At 38.1% G+C, this 17,259-nt stretch overlaps 2 protein-coding genes across 3 annotated transcripts; one reads left to right on the plus strand and one right to left on the minus strand.

Annotated features, from left to right (window-relative positions):
* Positions 1-1,592: 1,592 nt before the first annotated feature.
* On the minus strand, positions 1,593-7,645 carry u2af1 (U2 small nuclear RNA auxiliary factor 1). Its single transcript, XM_063498165.1, has 8 exons — positions 7,566-7,645; positions 5,965-6,052; positions 5,676-5,742; positions 4,449-4,498; positions 3,935-4,033; positions 3,705-3,838; positions 2,016-2,108; positions 1,593-1,923 (listed from the first exon to the last, which is right to left on the minus strand). The coding sequence occupies exons 1-8, from the start codon at positions 7,607-7,609 to the stop codon at positions 1,782-1,784; spliced, it is 717 nt and encodes a 238-aa protein (XP_063354235.1). The 5' UTR covers positions 7,610-7,645; the 3' UTR covers positions 1,593-1,781.
* Positions 7,646-8,966: 1,321 nt separating this feature from the next.
* gabpa (GA binding protein transcription factor subunit alpha) lies at positions 8,967-17,234 on the plus strand. Of its 2 annotated transcripts, none has more exons than XM_063498855.1 (10): positions 8,967-10,474; positions 12,487-12,564; positions 12,656-12,800; positions 12,918-13,002; positions 13,095-13,319; positions 13,429-13,623; positions 13,712-13,768; positions 14,100-14,225; positions 14,621-14,813; positions 16,523-17,234. In XM_063498855.1, exons 2-10 carry the CDS (start codon positions 12,488-12,490, stop codon positions 16,743-16,745), a joined length of 1,326 nt encoding a protein of 441 aa, XP_063354925.1. In that variant the 5' UTR covers positions 8,967-10,474; position 12,487; the 3' UTR covers positions 16,746-17,234. The 2 variants fall into 2 exon arrangements, with proteins under 2 accessions (XP_063354925.1, XP_063354924.1); XM_063498854.1 differs by having other exon boundaries at positions 8,967-10,097.
* Positions 17,235-17,259: the final 25 nt, after the last annotated feature.

Raw genomic sequence — 17,259 nt, forward strand, 5'->3', positions numbered from 1 at the left:
CGCTGCTGTTCTCACTGAGCCAAAGATCATTCAAAATGGACCGAGCCAAAGTGGAAAACTGTTCTGTGATCAGATGCCCCCTCTCCTCTTCAGGGAAGGCCTTGCATATTTCAGCAAGACAATGCTAAACTTCATACAGCATCTATTACAACAAGCATGGCTTCACAGTAGAAGAGTCCACGTGTTGAACTGGCCTGCCTGCAGTTCAGACCTTTCACCAAATGAAAACATCTGGAGCATTATGAAAAATAATGATGACGAATACAACAAAGAAGACCCGGGACTGTCGAGCAACTTATCCTCTATGAAACAACAATGGAACAACAGTCCTCTCCTGAAAGTCCAGCATCTGGGTCCTGGACAACGAAGCTAGCTCGGCACATTCGGTGATATCTTCACATTATCTGAAACAACTTACCTGTAACCTGCACAAGTCAAATCAATGAGCGGCCACACGAGGCTGGTTATCAACTCGATAGATTAACCCTGGGTTTCCCTGCGCGTTCACATGAAAGGGGTGGCGTTGGCAGAATCTGACCAATCACAAGCGGTGCGACTGACTTAAGAGAGATAAAACTATATTATTAGAAAAATCTAAAGAGGTTAGAAGCACCGGGAGGAAGGTCAATAGAATTCAATATTGTTGAAATTACAACTCCATCGTAAAGTCACGTTGTGCTTTTATGGATTATAATAAATATATATATTTCTGCATTTGTTGTTTAAAGCTGAACAAAATCCAGAATCTGCGCAAATTTGATGAGGTCAGCAAACACAAATAAATGTTCTATTTTGACATCGTGTATTTATAGAGCGATAATACTGTAAAATTGTTTTCCAGAGAGCTGATTGGTCAGTAGGCGTTGATTTCATACCAGCTGATCTCTAATCTCAAAACTATAACCGGCATTCGGAGCAGGTTATGGTTACAGCATGGGTTTCCATGGAGATATTCCTCATTTAATAAGTGAACCACCTTCACTGTGCAGGAAACCCAGAGTTAATCCTGAAATTAGCAGGATAAGACAAAAGTGCTTCATAGTATGGGCCTCTGGTCTCAGTTCCCTACATTAGACTTAGGGCCACCAAAAAAAAAAAAAAAAAAAAAAGTGGGCACATCTTTTAATCTCAGAATTTTGACTCTCATTTTTTTTCCTTGGTGGCCCTAATCCTCTTCTGTAGTTTAAACATTCAGTTCTAGGTTCTATTGTGAATTAAAAAACAAACAAACAAATGTTCTCATGAGATTCGCAAATCATTGCATTGTTTTTATTTACATTTTACACAGCCGGATATCGTTTTATCCGCCTATGAAACAAATGATCCAATTTCTGTTTACAGCCTATATGAGATATAAAATCTTGAATCACATGTAATAGAAATGGAAGTAACTATGGCAGCAGAAATGAGTGGGCAAGAAAATCCTGTTTTTTAATTTTTAAACTAAGAAATTATCCTGGATCGTGAACTTCTTCATGACTAAGTTCAACAACACACTACATGTGAGGAATAATGACTCATCAGTGGCTATATCTGATTTTGAAATGAATGCTTAATATGAAATATGAAATGAGACTCAGTAATCATTATCGTTTGGTACAAATTTAAATTTAATGAAGTGAAAGTCATTTTCAGAAATCAAGAAAAACCAAACTCCTCAGTGGATTCACATCTTCGAAACAGCTACCTTTCAGTTAGTCCCAAAACAGATCTGCAAGGGTACAAACTTAAAAAAAAGACAGGGATGAACACAGGGAGGGCGAGTAGTCACTGCTCGAAGTTCAGAATCGCCCCGAACGTTCTCTGTCTCTGGAGCGACGTCTCTCATGGTCACGGCCGCCTCCTCGACCCCTGTCCCTGTCTCTATCCCTGTCCCTCGAGCGAGACCGCCTGTCTCTTGATCGAGACCGAGACCTGATGCGGCTGTAGGTGTGAGGAGGTAGAGGATTAGGAACTGTGACAAAATGTGAAACATCCGAAGGTTTAACGACGGGCCTGACATGCAAAGTTTGTACCTCTTCCTTCGACGGCCGTAGAGCTCTCTCCTCAGCTCACGTGAGATGGGTTTCAGATGCATGAAGTTACAGAAACCACCACGAGTGCATTCCCTGTGGAGAGAGCACACAAAGCATATGAAAACCAGGGCAGCAAGAATCAGATTACTCAGAGGACATATTTCACCCATCTCTCTACTATACTGGCTTCTCTTCATTGGTTCCCTCTTGAATCAAGAATCTAATTTAAAATAATTCACATACAAGGTCTTGAATAATCAGGCCCCATCTCATCTTAAAGACCTCATAGTACCGTATCACCCAAATAAAGCACTTCACTCTCAGGCTGCTGGTTTACTTGTGGTTCCTGGAGTAGATAAAAGTAAAATGGGAGGGAGAGTCTTCAGCTTTCAGGTCCCCTTCTCTGGAACCAGCTCCCAGTTTGGATTCGGGAGACAAGACACCTGCTCTACTTTTAGGATTAGGGTTAAAACTTTTTTTTGCTAAAGCATATAGTTAGGGCTGGATCAGGTGGCCCCAAATCCTCCCTTAGATATGCTGCAATAGCTGTAGGTTGCTGGGAGATTCTCATGATGCATTAAATGTATCCTTTTCATTCCCCGTTCTTTCTCTCCAATCACTATGACTTTATACACCACTCTCCATTTAATCATTAGTTATTATTAATCTCTAGCTCTTCCATAGAATATTCTAGAACTTGGTTTTGCTGGAGGTTTCTTCTCATTAAAAGGGAGTTTTTCCTTCCCACTCTCGCCAAACCACTTCCTCACAGGGAGTCATCTGATTGTTGAGTTTTCTCTGTATTATTTTAAGGACTTTACCTTACAATATAAAGCGCCTTGAGGCAACTATTGTTGTGATTTGGCATTTTATAAATAAAAATGAATTTAATTTAATTACTTTTCCCAGGAACAAACAGAAGCTTCTAGTTAGAAACTTTACCTTGAACTTAAAAAAAGAAGTACTCATGAGTGGACTGTGACAGTGACTTTCATTAGGCACACAATGAATAGGATACCAAAAACTGCTTTAAACTTTAAACCTCTAAAATGAATCAGCTAATTGGCAAATAGGTTTTACTTGTGCTGATTAAATGATCAGAAATTGCCGAACAGATCTGAGTTTCTGTTTCTCTCCAGCACAAAAATTGAATTTTTATTTTTTACAAAAAATAAATAAATACATAAAACAAGGTAAAATAATCAAAACTGGCCAAACCTATACCGAACAAGAATTTCACCACTGCTAAACAATATCATATTTCTACCATCCTCACTTTAGTTCAATAAAACAATTAAATACTGAACTACTGGAACCACATAGCTGGTTTTGCAAATGAACTCAATGTTGGAAAAAACAAAAAACAGTTTAGGACACTGTCTGAAGCTGTCCTTTATTACATGAGGTACACAACATTCTCTGTCACAACTGGAAATACTGTGTTGGCTTTGGCTGAAGCAGCTGGCTAAACAGAGCGAATAATGCAACGGGGGAAAAAGAAAAAAAAAAAAAAAAAGACCAGGCATCTGCTCACTAGCTGTGAATTTACCAAACTATTATAATCTGACTCTGTATCAGAAAGCTGGCCCAATCTGACTGTGTTGGATATTCCGGATATTCTGGACCCTCTGTAAGGCGTTTTGGGGTTAAATAAAGCTCGTAAGCTGTTTCCTTTGATGTAAAACTCACCCGATCTCATACTGGCGACAGCAGGCTTCTCTAAAGTCTGTGACAGGAGACAGCTCAGCGTGGATGGGCTGTCCATTAAACCACCGATTGTTTAGGTCTATCACAGCCTTCTCAGCGTCCTCCTCTTTACGAAACTACAAAGAGAGATGGCAGTCGAAGAGAAAAGTAATGTCAGTGGATCAAAGCCAAATTTCACTACATTTCAGGGAAAGTGGAAGCTTGACACTCACCTTCACATACACGTTTCCAACTAGGTGGTCACCAAGGTTGTCACATACGTTCATTTCCTCCACTTCGCCGTACTTTTCTTCCATCTCTGTGAACACCTCCTGTGAGGAAATGATAGAGAAGTGAAGTCTGACGTTATGTGCGCTGTGTGAGCATTGACTACAACAAATCAGTTAAGAGCCTGTTAAAGGAAAATATGCACGACTCCTTTCTCAGTGGGAAGCTGAAGAAGATATCTGAACCCACTCTTCTGTTTGTTCAGTGAATGTGCAACAGCAGCTATCAGTTAGTTAGATACATATGTAAAATCTATAAAAGAGCACCACAATAGATCTTTTTCAAAATCAATGAACACAACATTTAGCTGTTTTAACCCAGTTTTAGTTCTTGAGAATGGATCTTCATTAATTACCTTAAACACAGTTAGAAAAAAATGTACCAGTGGAAAAGTGGTGCAGTCATGGTTTGAGGCAGAGCGGCACAACATGAGAAATACTTCACAAGGGAGTGAGTTACCTCAAAAAACTCATCATAGTGCTCCTGCATCTCCGTGTCGCTGATGGTACCTAGTGGTTAGAGATAATTCACAGTTTAAGCAACAAATACTAAGTTGCATAAAATAATCCTTGCAATGACATCATGGTCAGTTCACATTAACTGCTCGTTTTCAGGTGGTAAATGTAATTAAAGTGCAAGTGCAATTCTTTAAATTAATAGGTGTGAGTTAGCATTCAAAATAACTGATAAATTAAAATTTAAAAAAGGAAGAAGAGACAGGAGAAACACCCTTAAACAGAGTCATGCGTGGCATTGGCAACATATGCTTGGAACAAGAAATTAGGAGCTGATCCGAGCAGAGTCAGGGAGAGCTCGGATCTGTTTGGGAAATCTGTTTATACTTTATATGCTTGAAAGTAAACAAAACATATCAGCAGATATATTTAAATATTTCACATTTTAATATCAGCAAATATCATTATCAGTATCGATCTTAAAATCCCTGTACGCAGAATGCTCTTTCAGACTAAACCTCAGACTCTAATGTTAATTTGTCTGTGATCCAAACAACACAGGTTAAACCAAGCTAACCTTTAAATGTAACAAATGTCTAATAAGATTAAAAAACAGCTAACCAACAGTTTGTTATAAATAACAGAATAAATAAATCCAGTGAATATGTGCTTGAGATGTAGACATGAATAATCTATACACAGTGTAAGTGTTGCTATATTCCAGATAGAAGACACTTTTCAGTTGGCGTGATTCTGTAAGTACAGCTAACACATTGATTTTAATTAACTATGTAAATAAAAACATTAGAAAGGGCTTGATAAGCTTCGCTTCATTGTGTCACTTTAAACCTCAACTGCTGCCTACTCGCAGCAGCACGGGTGGCAAACAGACACAAGATGGGTACATGGTCAATAAAAAATAAATAACCTTTCCAACACTCACAGACCACATTTTCAATAATAGTAATATTTTAATATATAATAATAATAATAATAATAATAATAATAATAATGCATACTTTATCAATCCTGTAGGAAATTGCTAAGTCCTCTACATTTAACCCATTCACTCAGTGAAGCAGTGGGTATGGTACCTTAACGGTACCTTGCTCAAGGGTACCTCAGAGGAGCCATTCGGTGGATCTGAACCCCTGACCTTCCAATCATGGGGCGAATACTCTACCCTACTGAGCTATCTCTGCCCTTGTTTTTTTTTTTTTTTTTTACTTACAGGTCAGGCCGTCCACAGACTGGGCGCTGTTCTGGGGGTTCCGGTAAATGTTCAGGAGGGCAATCGTCTGAAGCACAAAAGTTGATGATGATGAGCACTTACACACATTGGGTATCAAATTATAATATTTAGCAGATCAAGCCAATCCCAAAATCAAAAATTTTGATTGTAAAGTACACTTTTATTTTGTGTGCAGTTTATTAACTCTTATCTGCCGTTTCTGTGAGGTCTGTGCTGCTCTTTTATCAATTTGAATACTAGAAATAAAACTGGAGGATCGGGAACTTACCTGGCTAAATGTCGGCTTATTGTGTAATCTGGAGCAGCGGTCACCATGTCGGCAGGCACCAATTTTAAAATAAAAAGAGCAGTTCACCCTGTAAAACAAAATATATTAAGAGCACTGAAAAATGGGAGGCTGTACTCTGAGGTGAGGTAAACATAAAAAAAATGTTTATTAATATTTCTGAATACAAAAAAACAAACTGATAGCCTAAACGATCTAGATGGGACTAGAAAACATACAACACATAACAAATAACATTAAAAAGAACAAGAATGAAAAACCCTCCAGTGTGAACTCCTGGTAGTTTACATGACTACTGACATTATTTCTTATTTCACTGTATCTTCTTCCAGCTGCTCCTACCTCAATCTGCCTTTCCTCCTTCACTACATTAATCAATTGTCTCTGTTGTTTTCCTCTTTTCCCTCTTTCCTAGCAGCTCCACATTCAACATCCTTTGTCCATTATTTTCACCACGTCCAAACCATCTTAACCTTGCTTCTCTATCGTTGTCTCCAAATCACTCAACTTGAGCCATCCTATTTTACATATATACTCATTTCTAATCCTGTCCATCAAGGTCATTCTCAATGTCAATCTAGCATATTCAACTGTCTTTTTGTCAGTGCCATTATCTCCAAACCATACATCATAGCAGGTCTCACCCCTGACACTCCTCCTGCCTGCACACTCTTCTTCAACTGTTGTTTTGGATGACTGTATGGCCCAATATTTCAGAATTGTTTATAATATTAAAAAAGTACGTTTCCATCACCTTCGAGTTGTACCATTTACTTCAATGGCAAATTTCAAAATTCTATTGTACAAAAAATCAGCTCAATTTCTTCAAGATCGCCCTGCTCTAATACACCCAAACTACTGCTGGTTACACATTACACTTTCACTTTACATGATCATTTAACTCAGTATTGAACCGTTTTCGCTCAGTATTATTACCTCTAATTAAAAAAAAAAGGTTAATAACAACCCATGAAGTTTTACACGTTTTCATTTCAATGTCTGCTTTACATTTCTACGAGGCTACGTTGCTTCATTGGGCATAAAAACGCTTTTTTGTTGGCGGTTCAGCAAATTAACTGTTACAACTCGCAAAGAGGACAATAGAAAACAGTACAATGAATAAAATAGCGGTCTAGACAAATTACAAAGACGAAGTTTATTTACCTAAATGCGATTAAGGAGCACTTGTAGTATGTTGGAGGTTTCCATTGTTTCAAACACGTGTGAGTTTTACAAAGTATGATATTTGTTAACGCCAATAAAGGGTCTAGTTTGTGCACGACTTACGCTCAACTTTGATTAGTGAATTTACTATATTTTCATTTAAAGTTACCCGCTGTGATTGCTTTCTGACCAGCTCAGCACTGTCCATCACCCAGATGTTGCTAGCTAGCTTTTAGCACGAGCGGCGCGGTTTTTCACTTGCGAAAGCTAGCATATCGCGCTAGCAGATAAAGCCACAGAAGCCTAGCCAGCTGCATGCTGTAAATACCACAAGACCAAATCCTGTCAGTAAAAAGTAGCCATAGGATAAACAGATGAAAATTAAGACTGAAATTACCAAGTTAACATTAAATACTTACTTATCTTTTTCTGTCCCAAAAATGGATGCTAGGTACTCCGCCATCTTGGCTCGCTAGTAGCGTCAACAATTGTATTTCCGGTAAAGGGCCTCCAAAGTAAAAGCCTAACCTCTGTCTGCGCTAATAATAAAACAATTTAACAGTTTATAAGGCACCCATGCATAGTATCTTTGTAAAATTATTATTTTTTTGCCAGCATAGGGAACTGTCATTTAAATTTAAAATGTAAAATGTGCTCAACTGCATAATGGTGGCATCATTAAGTTAAATTTTCCACTGTACAATGAACGGTTAAAATCTATTTATTTATGTGTGGGCTCAAGAGTTAAAGTTTCTTTTGTTTCTTGCCCCTTTTCTTTTTTTTTAAGACTAGAAACTCCAAAAATATTCCTCAACAGAGAAAAATTATTTATATTTGTACAAAAGCCCCATAGTCTTACAGATTTTACATATGATTATTTATTTTATATGCAGCTAATTCGTCCCTTAATCTAGCAAATCTAGAGTTGACATATTTCAGAATTCACTAATCAACTTAAACTTGTTTTAAATTCTGATAAAACGAGGTCTATATTATACACAAGCTTATTTAAAAGTATCCAGCCAGTCCATATTGAAACAAAATGAAACTACTGATTCTTATGGATGTTTAAGACTCTGCCTGGATGCTAGTCTCATTTTTAAGACCCATGTGGAACACCTATGAAGAAAATTAAAAGGAAAGATTGGATTCATATTTTAAAACAAATTCTGTTTTTCAATCATTAGTCATCACATAGCTTTACAAGTCACAATTTTGTCTCTGTGTTATTATGGTAATATTGCTAATATGCATGCTTCTGCATCCATCTTCAAGTTTCTTGATTCGGTCTCACAGTTGTAATTTATCAAAGCTGAATCTTTTCTTATTCAACCTTGCTATAATATGAAAAGGTGTGATGGTAGCATTGTGTGATGTTTATTTCCAAAGTTATACTGCAAAGATTGCCTGATTACCTCCGCTCTTTGATTACTATTAAATCAAAAATTAGATTTAAATGGAACAAGCAACAAGTCTCTGATTTCATTGGATCTCCATCTGTCTGAATCCCTGTATACTTTTTCTTTCTGTACACAAATGTTTTTGAAAAGGAGATCTCAATCTCAATGCATCAACCTGTTTAAATGAAGGATTTAACAATAGTTCACATGTATGTGTGTGTATTTGTTTTCCTTAAAAATGGTTTAATGATTTACCGATTTAGCTTTCTTGATTATTTTCATATTACATCATTAAAAAAAGCAAAATGATAAATTGCTGCAACATCTAACGCCTTGAAATACATGAAAATGATACACAAAACCAACTTGCAATGTTTTACAAATAAAATAAGGAAACATGAATGCTATGGACTTCATCAAGAGATATTTATTTAGTAATCTCTATATTTTACATGTCAAAACATTACAGGGAATCAAAAGGAAACATAACCACATGTTTAGTGGATAGATTGGCTGGTCCACTGCATTATGTTTGCGGCTCCTTTACGAAAAAAAGAACAGCAAAAACACATGTAGGGTCTATTACAATCAAAGTACAATTAGAATAACACTTTAATGATTTAACTTTCCTATTAGTTATAATCCCATCAGTTATAATAATGCACATCAATATAGTCATGGACAAAAAACTGAAACTAGACCCTGAAAAGTAAAGTTTATATATTTACTTATAATGTCATGTTTGATATAAAGCACTTTTCACAGAAAGACACAGTCACAATGTTCTGTACAAAATAAAAAGTAGGAATAATCAGATATAAAAATATAATAGCAACTTAAAATGCAGTTTAAAGCAAAAACCCCCAACATGTTAGGAAAGAGAACACCAAAAAAAGCAAGAATAACATAATAATCTTAGTAGAAATCTGCTTTTTACAGAGGTGGTGTGTGTCAAAAGGGGAAAATTCAGCCTACTCCTAAAAGGAAAAGAGACAGGGGATCATCTGGGGATGCACACAGCTCATTTCTTTGCCCAGAGGAACTGTTGCAAATATTTGAAATAGCCCAGTACAAAACTTTTACTTTTTCACATGCTTTTCAGAACTGAAAACAGTCTGTAGCATACATTAAGGGGAAAAACTAAAAATCAGTTACGGGAGGGCATGGTTGTAGTAAACTGATTAAATTTATGGTAACATTTTTCAAGAGACTACCTTTATATTTACAGTTGGTCCTATTAAAAGGCAGTTTTATTTAGCCATTAATGCTAATCTAGTCAGGATACATCTGGACTGGACATTTGTTCCTAAATTGCCACAAAGTTGGAGCTGAGAAAGGCACGTCCAGCTAGCATGGAAACATTTAGCTGGCGGTTTTTCACTACACAGACTTTAAGGTAACTACAGTCTCTCCGGTTAGTCTCCGCCCCTCCTCAGAGTGAGTGTAGTTGGCTAAAAACTTGCATGATATCACTCGACTGTGTGCATTTTTTTTTGCCGATTATCTGCCACAATAGAACATCAACATCTCTGAAGGTCTAAATTTTAAGAGGTATGATTATTTCAGAGACAGATATGCTTGTTGTGAGGAAAATGTACCACACCGTCGTCACGTTTGTTGTATCTGGGGTGTTCCCGCTATTTTATGTAGCTCAAGCAGCAAAGCTAACCTAGCTAGCGTGTTGTTGATTCCTACTCAGCCTGCTGGGAAGAGGCCGCCCACCTACGAGGCAGAAACCCACAGTATTAGCCAACTTCCACAGAGGCTAGGCTAACGCTGGCTCCCTCGGACTTTTGCTTCCTCCTCGGCTTGAAAATAGAAATAACGTTGGTTGTTATACCAGTCGCTAGTTAGCTGTTTTGCTAACAGCACAGTGGAGAAGCTGCGTACTGTCGCGGTGCTGATTACCGTCCAACCACAAACTCAGGGTGGGTATAATTCCATACGCGGTAAAACAGATTTTTTTTAGTCCTTTCTTCCCCTTATTATCCATTTACACGTCTAAACGAGCGTTGTTTCAGTGTATCTCGGTCGCTTTCCTCTAAAACTTGTTGTTGGATCGATCATCGCTGCTCTCGGAAGTCTTGCAACGCTGTAAAACCTTAGCCAGGATTTCCGGCTCCTTTCCATTTGCCCTATGCTGTTTTGTTTCCGTTTATTCTATTTCCGTTTTAAAAGTTTTCTACGTGCAGAGTTAAAGTGTGCTTTAACAAAGATTTGCTGAAGTTACGAAGCACTCGGAGTTTATAGGATATTTTCACGGTTGTTTAGCACGTCGGGATCGATGGTTGTGTAATGCAGCTGCCTCGCCCCGCGTTGCTATATTGAAGCTAACTTGTTTTTTTGTAGGCCTGCTTCACTGTACACGTGTAGCCTAACGCATAAATTTGAGTTTGGTGAATTTTTCCATCACGTTTTTTGGACGTGTAGTTATACTTGGTTCCTATTTTCTGTAACTACTGGCCTACTGGTTGGCCTTTAGAAGCCACAGCCTCGCCCTCGAGTTGGCTAACGTTAGCAGTCATTGAACTGTTGTAGACGGCCAATGAGGAGTCGAGGCTGAGAGGCCTTTATAGTAGAAAACCCCCATCAAAGTGCCCTGTTTTATTTAACAGACACAGTATGCTCTTTAAGTTACATGACGGTGAAGGCGTCATTGTTATTTACACTGTAGTATGCTTTAGTTGTTTGTATTATTTCGATTAAAGAAATTACAACATAAAGGTGTTATTGTAGTGATATTGCCCTGTTAATACCTAGTTTCATATTTATTTTTAAACTTTTTTTAAAGAACGTAATTATTAGTTTAATAATTTATTAGTTTAAAAGATCTATTAAATATCGTTTTTCAAGTATGTTTTATTTTAGGAATTTATTAGAAGATTACAAGCTATATCTAAACGACCACTATTATGTTTATTTTCGCGTTATTTTTACTTAAAATATTTTTAAGAAAGTAAGTTTAGTAATTTAGTAGAAGAATAAAAGATCAATTAAATATCCACTTTTATTTAATTTTATTTTACTTTAAATTACTTTTTTAAATGATTATTAGTTCTGTCAAAAATCAACCTTTTTTTACAATTTTAAGTAAAAAAATATTAGTTGATTAATTTGTTAGTTGATTAAAAAGATAAATTTTGTTTAATGATTTCATGTTTTTTAAATACTGAATTTGTTATAATTTTGTTTTACAAAACCAAAATTTGCTTGCACCAACTTTGGCTGGTTAAAATAATTTTTGTGATTAAAAATATATTTAATCAATATTAGTCTTTACAAATGGGTTAAATTAAATTCTGATTAAAATATATTTTTGTTTATGAATTGTCTAAAAGTAATTAAGGTAACAAAGACTCTTTCCCTATATAAATATATGTGGACCAGTCCTTCTTACATGTGTAGTGACCCCCAGAGGCCTGTTTTGGATCTGAAAAAAAATCGTGCATCTCATGTTATAAAGTTATTCCAAAAAACAAACACATGCATTGATAAGTCAGTGCAGCATGGTGTTGTGTTGGTTAGCACCATCACCTGGGTTGGACTCCCGCCCAGCTGTGAACGTTAACTGGATAAGCAGAATAAGATGGATGGATGGAATTCCATTAATAATCACTACAAACATCAATGTGATGTGCTGGATAGATTTTTGGGTTGTCCAATTAAAATTAGCTGTTTAATTTAACAGTTAGTGAGGAGGAGGAGGATAGAAGATAATTATAGTTTTATTATAGTTTTAGTTTAATTTTAGCATTTTTTAAGTAATTAATTAGGTAGTGTGGCCAGCCAAGCTCCAAAGGAGCTTTATGATGATGTCCAATCAGGAGTAATATTGATAGTTTGTTGGTTCTTTTCTTTTATGCTGATTATCTGGTTGACAGTAATTTTTGTTTAATGTGTCACTTTATATTCGCGTTGGTAAAACATTATCTCCCAACAGAATGTCTAAAAGTGAGCCAGAAGAGATGATAGAGATTGAGATAGATGAACGGGAGAAACAGGCATGCCTGGAAGAAGGGTGAGAGAGATGATTGCATAAATAAAACAATTAATTTGTTCATGCAGCAGCTGTGTTTTTAAATTTCTGTCTCATGTTACTTGATTTGTAGTGTTGAGGAGCAGACCATCACTGCGTCAGACTTGATTCAGCAAGATATCGACATAAACGAACCAATTGGTAATCTGAAGAAGCTTTTGGAGCCTCGTATCCAAATCTCATTGGATGCTTATGAAATTTGTTTGCAGGACATTCAGGTAAGAATTAGCAAATGACACCTTTCACGATCTGTTCATGATTAAATTATTTTTGTTTGGTCCTGGGTTGAACTGTTTCTCACTACTGTCTCGCTTTATCTGTTCTTTTCTTCTTAGCTCCACCCTGATCACAGTCTCTTCGATCAGGGAGTAAAGACTGATGGCACAGTGCAGCTCAGCCTGCAGATAATAACCAAACCAGGTACCAAAAGGATGACACACTTTATATTAAGTACTCAAGTCAGTAAAGAGAGAGTACATTTTAAAATGCATTGTTTTTACTTTTGTTTCTAGGAGAGGAGAGGCTGAACATCTTGGAGATTGTAAAGCCAGTAGAAACAGTTGAAGTAGTGATTGATCCAGATGCAGCAGGGGAAGAGGGTGCTCTGGTGGAGGAGGGACAGCTTATTGCTGTAGAGCGGTCTGCCCTGTCTGATGAGACCTCAGAGCAGGTTACACGTTGGGCCGCAGCTCTCGAAGGCTATCGGAAAGAGCAAGTCCGCCTGGGCATACCGTACGGTGAGGAATACTTGAATGAACTACCTTATTGTAGTGGAAAACAATCATTATTGTGCTAACAAACAAAGACACAAACACGGTTGGTAATGTGTGAGGTTTCTCTCCTCAGACCCTATGCTCTGGTCTGCTGATCAGGTGATCCACTGGGCCGTGTGGGTAATGAAAGAGTTCAACATTGATGAGATGGAAATAGGAAGCATTCACATCCCAGGGCGAGACCTCTGCACTTTCACTCAGGAGGAGTTCCTTCAGAAAGTGCCCAATGGAGAGATACTCTGGAGTCACCTGGAACTCCTTCGCAAATGTAAGTCTGAGTCAAATGTTTGTTTCAGCTGATGGAATAAAATGTGTTTTCATGCCAAAATGGAACTAATATTTTGTGCTAATATCAGACGTGTTGGCCAGCCAGGACCAGTCTGGAGGAGACGCCACCGTCACGATTGATCAGCGTAAGTGTTGGAGTGAAAAATCATCCAAAAGACAATTAAAATAACTGTTTACCTTACACTGAAGAACTCAAATGGATGAGTGATGAAACGTCTCTCACTGAAAACACAACGTCCAGATAAAGATAATCAACTTTATTGAACTATGTTTAAACTTTGTAAATCCCCTCGGCTGTTTGGGTTATCTTGTCTGATTATATATGACCATGCCCTCCACATAGTTCTGCTCGTTAAACTCTGGACAAAATCCATTTATTTAACAGGAAGTTATTTATTAAATAGATTCAGATCCAAAACACATGTTAATGAAGAGTTTTCCCATCTGTTCCTCCAGCTGTGCAGATAATCCCAGCTCAAGTGAGCACACCAACTGCTATAAAGGTGTTGAAACAGAACCGTGGTCCCAGAGCACCTCGCATTTCAGGAGGGGAGGAGCGCAGCTCACCTGGGAACCGTACAGGTAGGACACACACACACAGCCGCTCTCTAGGCAACTCACTTTTTGTAAAGTCAGAAAGTTTTCAAAAGTGTTCAGGGATAGAGTTTTGTCACCAATTTTAGGTTTTAGTTTTTAAATTTACAATCTGACAGTAATGTTGCTTTGCATTCAAACTGAAAATACAACGTTTTTAGCCATTTTGTCTGACAAAACCTTCCTTAATGTGCTATTTTAGACTAAATAGTTGAATACATTTAGAATTGGCAGATTTAGTAATGGTACAAAATACTCCTATTACCATTTCTAATGTTATGTTCTAATCAGTTGTGGCTGTTAAATTGTCTTTTTATTACAGATACACACATTTTATTTGAATAATCTTTTTCAAATATTTTGTGTTGTTTTTCTGTTGTCAGGTAACAATGGTCAGATCCAGCTGTGGCAGTTTCTGCTCGAGCTGCTGACCGACAAGGACGCAAGAGACTGCATCTCCTGGGTAGGCGAGGAGGGAGAGTTCAAACTCAACCAGCCTGAGCTCGTGGCACAGAAATGGGGCCAACGCAAGAACAAGCCTACCATGAACTATGAGAAGCTCAGTCGAGCCCTCAGGTTTGTGTGTTTTTTGTTTAATGGCAACTTTTTGTGGCACTCTATCTAAAGTTTGGAGCCAGACATAAGCCATTACCTCACAGGCACCGCAGACTGGAGGTTTTACAGACAAATGTCTGGTGCAGTGAGATTGACTTTAAACAGCCTTTACGCTGCCAACTTTCCAGTACAAAGTCGATTTAGTGTGTAGCTGCAAGTTAGCAAGGCTTCCTCCTGCAGACGCAGACAGCAGTCTTCTTAAAACAGAATATTTCCAGTAGTAGGCCGATAGGATGATGCTGACTGTTTCCCTTATGTGGTAATAACAATAATAAAAATAATAGTACATTTTATTTGCTGGCGCCCTTCAAACACACCCTTTGCAAGCCTGAACATTACAGCTAAAAGGGGGATTTTCCTGTCAGTGCAGCTAGCCAAACAATGGAGAACCACTTACTGCTTAAGAGACAGAGTGAAAGTGGACAGTAGATCCTTGATTTCTTAACAAAAAACTCATTGTTGCAGCCAGGGACAGCAGAAGAGTGATCCCCTTATTTTCAGTTTCAGTGCCCTTTTTTCTGACTGAGTTATTGTTTGTTTCTTTTATTAGTTAGCTAAAATAAACTACTGTAAGTCTATTAGCAGTAATTAACCAATTAACCTGGAGATGACACGTTCTGTACTGACACAAGATGGCGCTCAAAACTTTAAACACTTATTTCTTAAATCCAGCTTCACAGACAGCGTGACATCTGTCAGGTTTTTGAGAGCAGGGCACCGTGGTGTAAATGAGCCTTTATACATGTAGTGCAACATGCCCACTTTAAAATAAACATAAAACATAACAAATGAAATGGTTGTAGCTTAGTTATAGCAGGGTTTTGAGGTGTGATTTGAACTTTGTCAAAGAATTTAGGCGATAAAAGTGAAGTGGAAATAAATTCCAAAGACAAAGTGCATCACACCTAAAGGCTCTGGCACCCATCGCTCAGCAGGAGAGCAGCTCAAGCTGAGCAGAGGGAAGGGGTGTAAGGATGAAGGAGGTCTGAAAGATATGGGGCTGCCAAGTCACCGAGGAGGAAAATCTTGCATTGGATATGCTGAGGAATAGGGAGCCAATGAAGCTGGATGAGAACGGCTGTAATATGGTCAGAGTTCTGTACCGTCTGGAGCCAATTAAGGAGATTTTCTGGGAGACCAGAGAGAATGGCATTGCAGTAATCCAAATGAGAGGCAACCAGGACTTGAGTGCTGTGTTGAGAAAGAAGTCTAGAAATCTTAAGTGGGTGGTAGTAGGCTGAACGTGATGTGGACGATAAAGAGTATTGTCCAAGATGACTTTAAGACTTTTGACGCTTTGGGAAGTGTGGACCTGACAACCATCTTTAGAGACAACAAAAGGGTTTATTTTGGGACGTCAGGATAACTTTTATTGCCATTGATATTTAGCCGATTGACTCTCATCCTAGTAGTGATGGCCTGTAGGCAGGAGTGACGGTCCAAGATAGGAGGATATGAAGAGGAAGAAGTGAGGTTCTTTCTGCTACAAAGAGAACTTAGAACAAACCTGATTATTCTGATATTTTAACATGTAAAGCTGCTGTAATATAAAAGAACGGATACACTGATATATCGTCCATTATTCATTTGTTGAAAGCCATCTGCATATCTGTTGTCTCTCATCAGTTGATATACTTTGGCGTGATTCTGAGTTTTGTATTTTCATTCAGATACTACTACGACGGGGACATGATTTGCAAGGTGCAGGGCAAGCGCTTTGTCTACAAGTTTGTGTGTGACCTGAGGACTCTGATTGGCTACAGCGCTGCTGAGCTCAACAGCCTGGTGACTGAGTGCGAGCAGAAGAAACTGGCTCGCATGCAGATGCACAGCATCGGGCAGCCGATCACTACAGTGACCCTGGCCACCACGACGCTAGACAAGGACAGCTGAAGGTCGTCACATTATAGCGCTCGTCGGTGTTGCGGACAAAACGTGCGCTCCACTGCTGATAAAAAACGTCTCTCAGACACAGAAATGCAAAGCTGGTCTCTGATCGGCGTGGATTACCACCTTTATTATTGTCTTTGCAGTTTGATTCAAGTTAGACTGAGACAGGTGAAGTTTTTTTTAGCTTTTCTGTTACTCTAACCAAGAGAAGAGTGTTCAGGATGAAGGGAGAATGTCTTTCTGATTACTGATTGTTGCGTGCATGTCACTGAATGCTTGAGTGTGACTGAAAAATCCAATTAAGAGCTTTGTGTTGTGTTCCTTGTCTGTAGTTTAGGACCATTTCCACTGTATATACCGGTACTTCATGTTTTTGATAGCCACAAGGGCAAGTGTATTTTCATATTTTCCATTTATAGAGGACCCGTTTTGTATTTTATTTAGTGTTTGTTCCCTGAATTATTGGACCCTTTTTGTCCACTGGGGGAATAAAGTGGCAAGCATTTTCTTAATAGCT

Source organism: Pelmatolapia mariae, linkage group LG16_19 (assembly GCF_036321145.2).
Source record: "Pelmatolapia mariae isolate MD_Pm_ZW linkage group LG16_19, Pm_UMD_F_2, whole genome shotgun sequence".
Lineage (NCBI taxonomy): Eukaryota > Metazoa > Chordata > Actinopteri > Cichliformes > Cichlidae > Pelmatolapia > Pelmatolapia mariae.

Excerpts from the sequence above, each read along its gene's own strand:
- u2af1 (XM_063498165.1), bottom strand. The coding sequence starts at position 7,609 with ATGGCGGAGTACCTAGCATCCATTTTTGGGACAGAAAAAGATAA. Across the intron at positions 4,034-4,448 it reads ACTATGATGAGTTTTTTGAG|GAGGTGTTCACAGAGATGGA; the intron begins GTAACTCACTCC and ends ATTTCCTCACAG. Across the intron at positions 2,109-3,704 it reads TGTCGCCAGTATGAGATCGG|GGAATGCACTCGTGGTGGTT; the intron begins GTGAGTTTTACA and ends CTCTCTCCACAG.
- gabpa (XM_063498855.1), top strand. The coding sequence starts at position 12,488 with ATGTCTAAAAGTGAGCCAGAAGAGATGATAGAGATTGAGATAGATGAA. Across the intron at positions 12,801-12,917 it reads TTTGTTTGCAGGACATTCAG|CTCCACCCTGATCACAGTCT; the intron begins GTAAGAATTAGC and ends TTTTCTTCTTAG. Across the intron at positions 14,226-14,620 it reads CTCACCTGGGAACCGTACAG|GTAACAATGGTCAGATCCAG; the intron begins GTAGGACACACA and ends TTCTGTTGTCAG.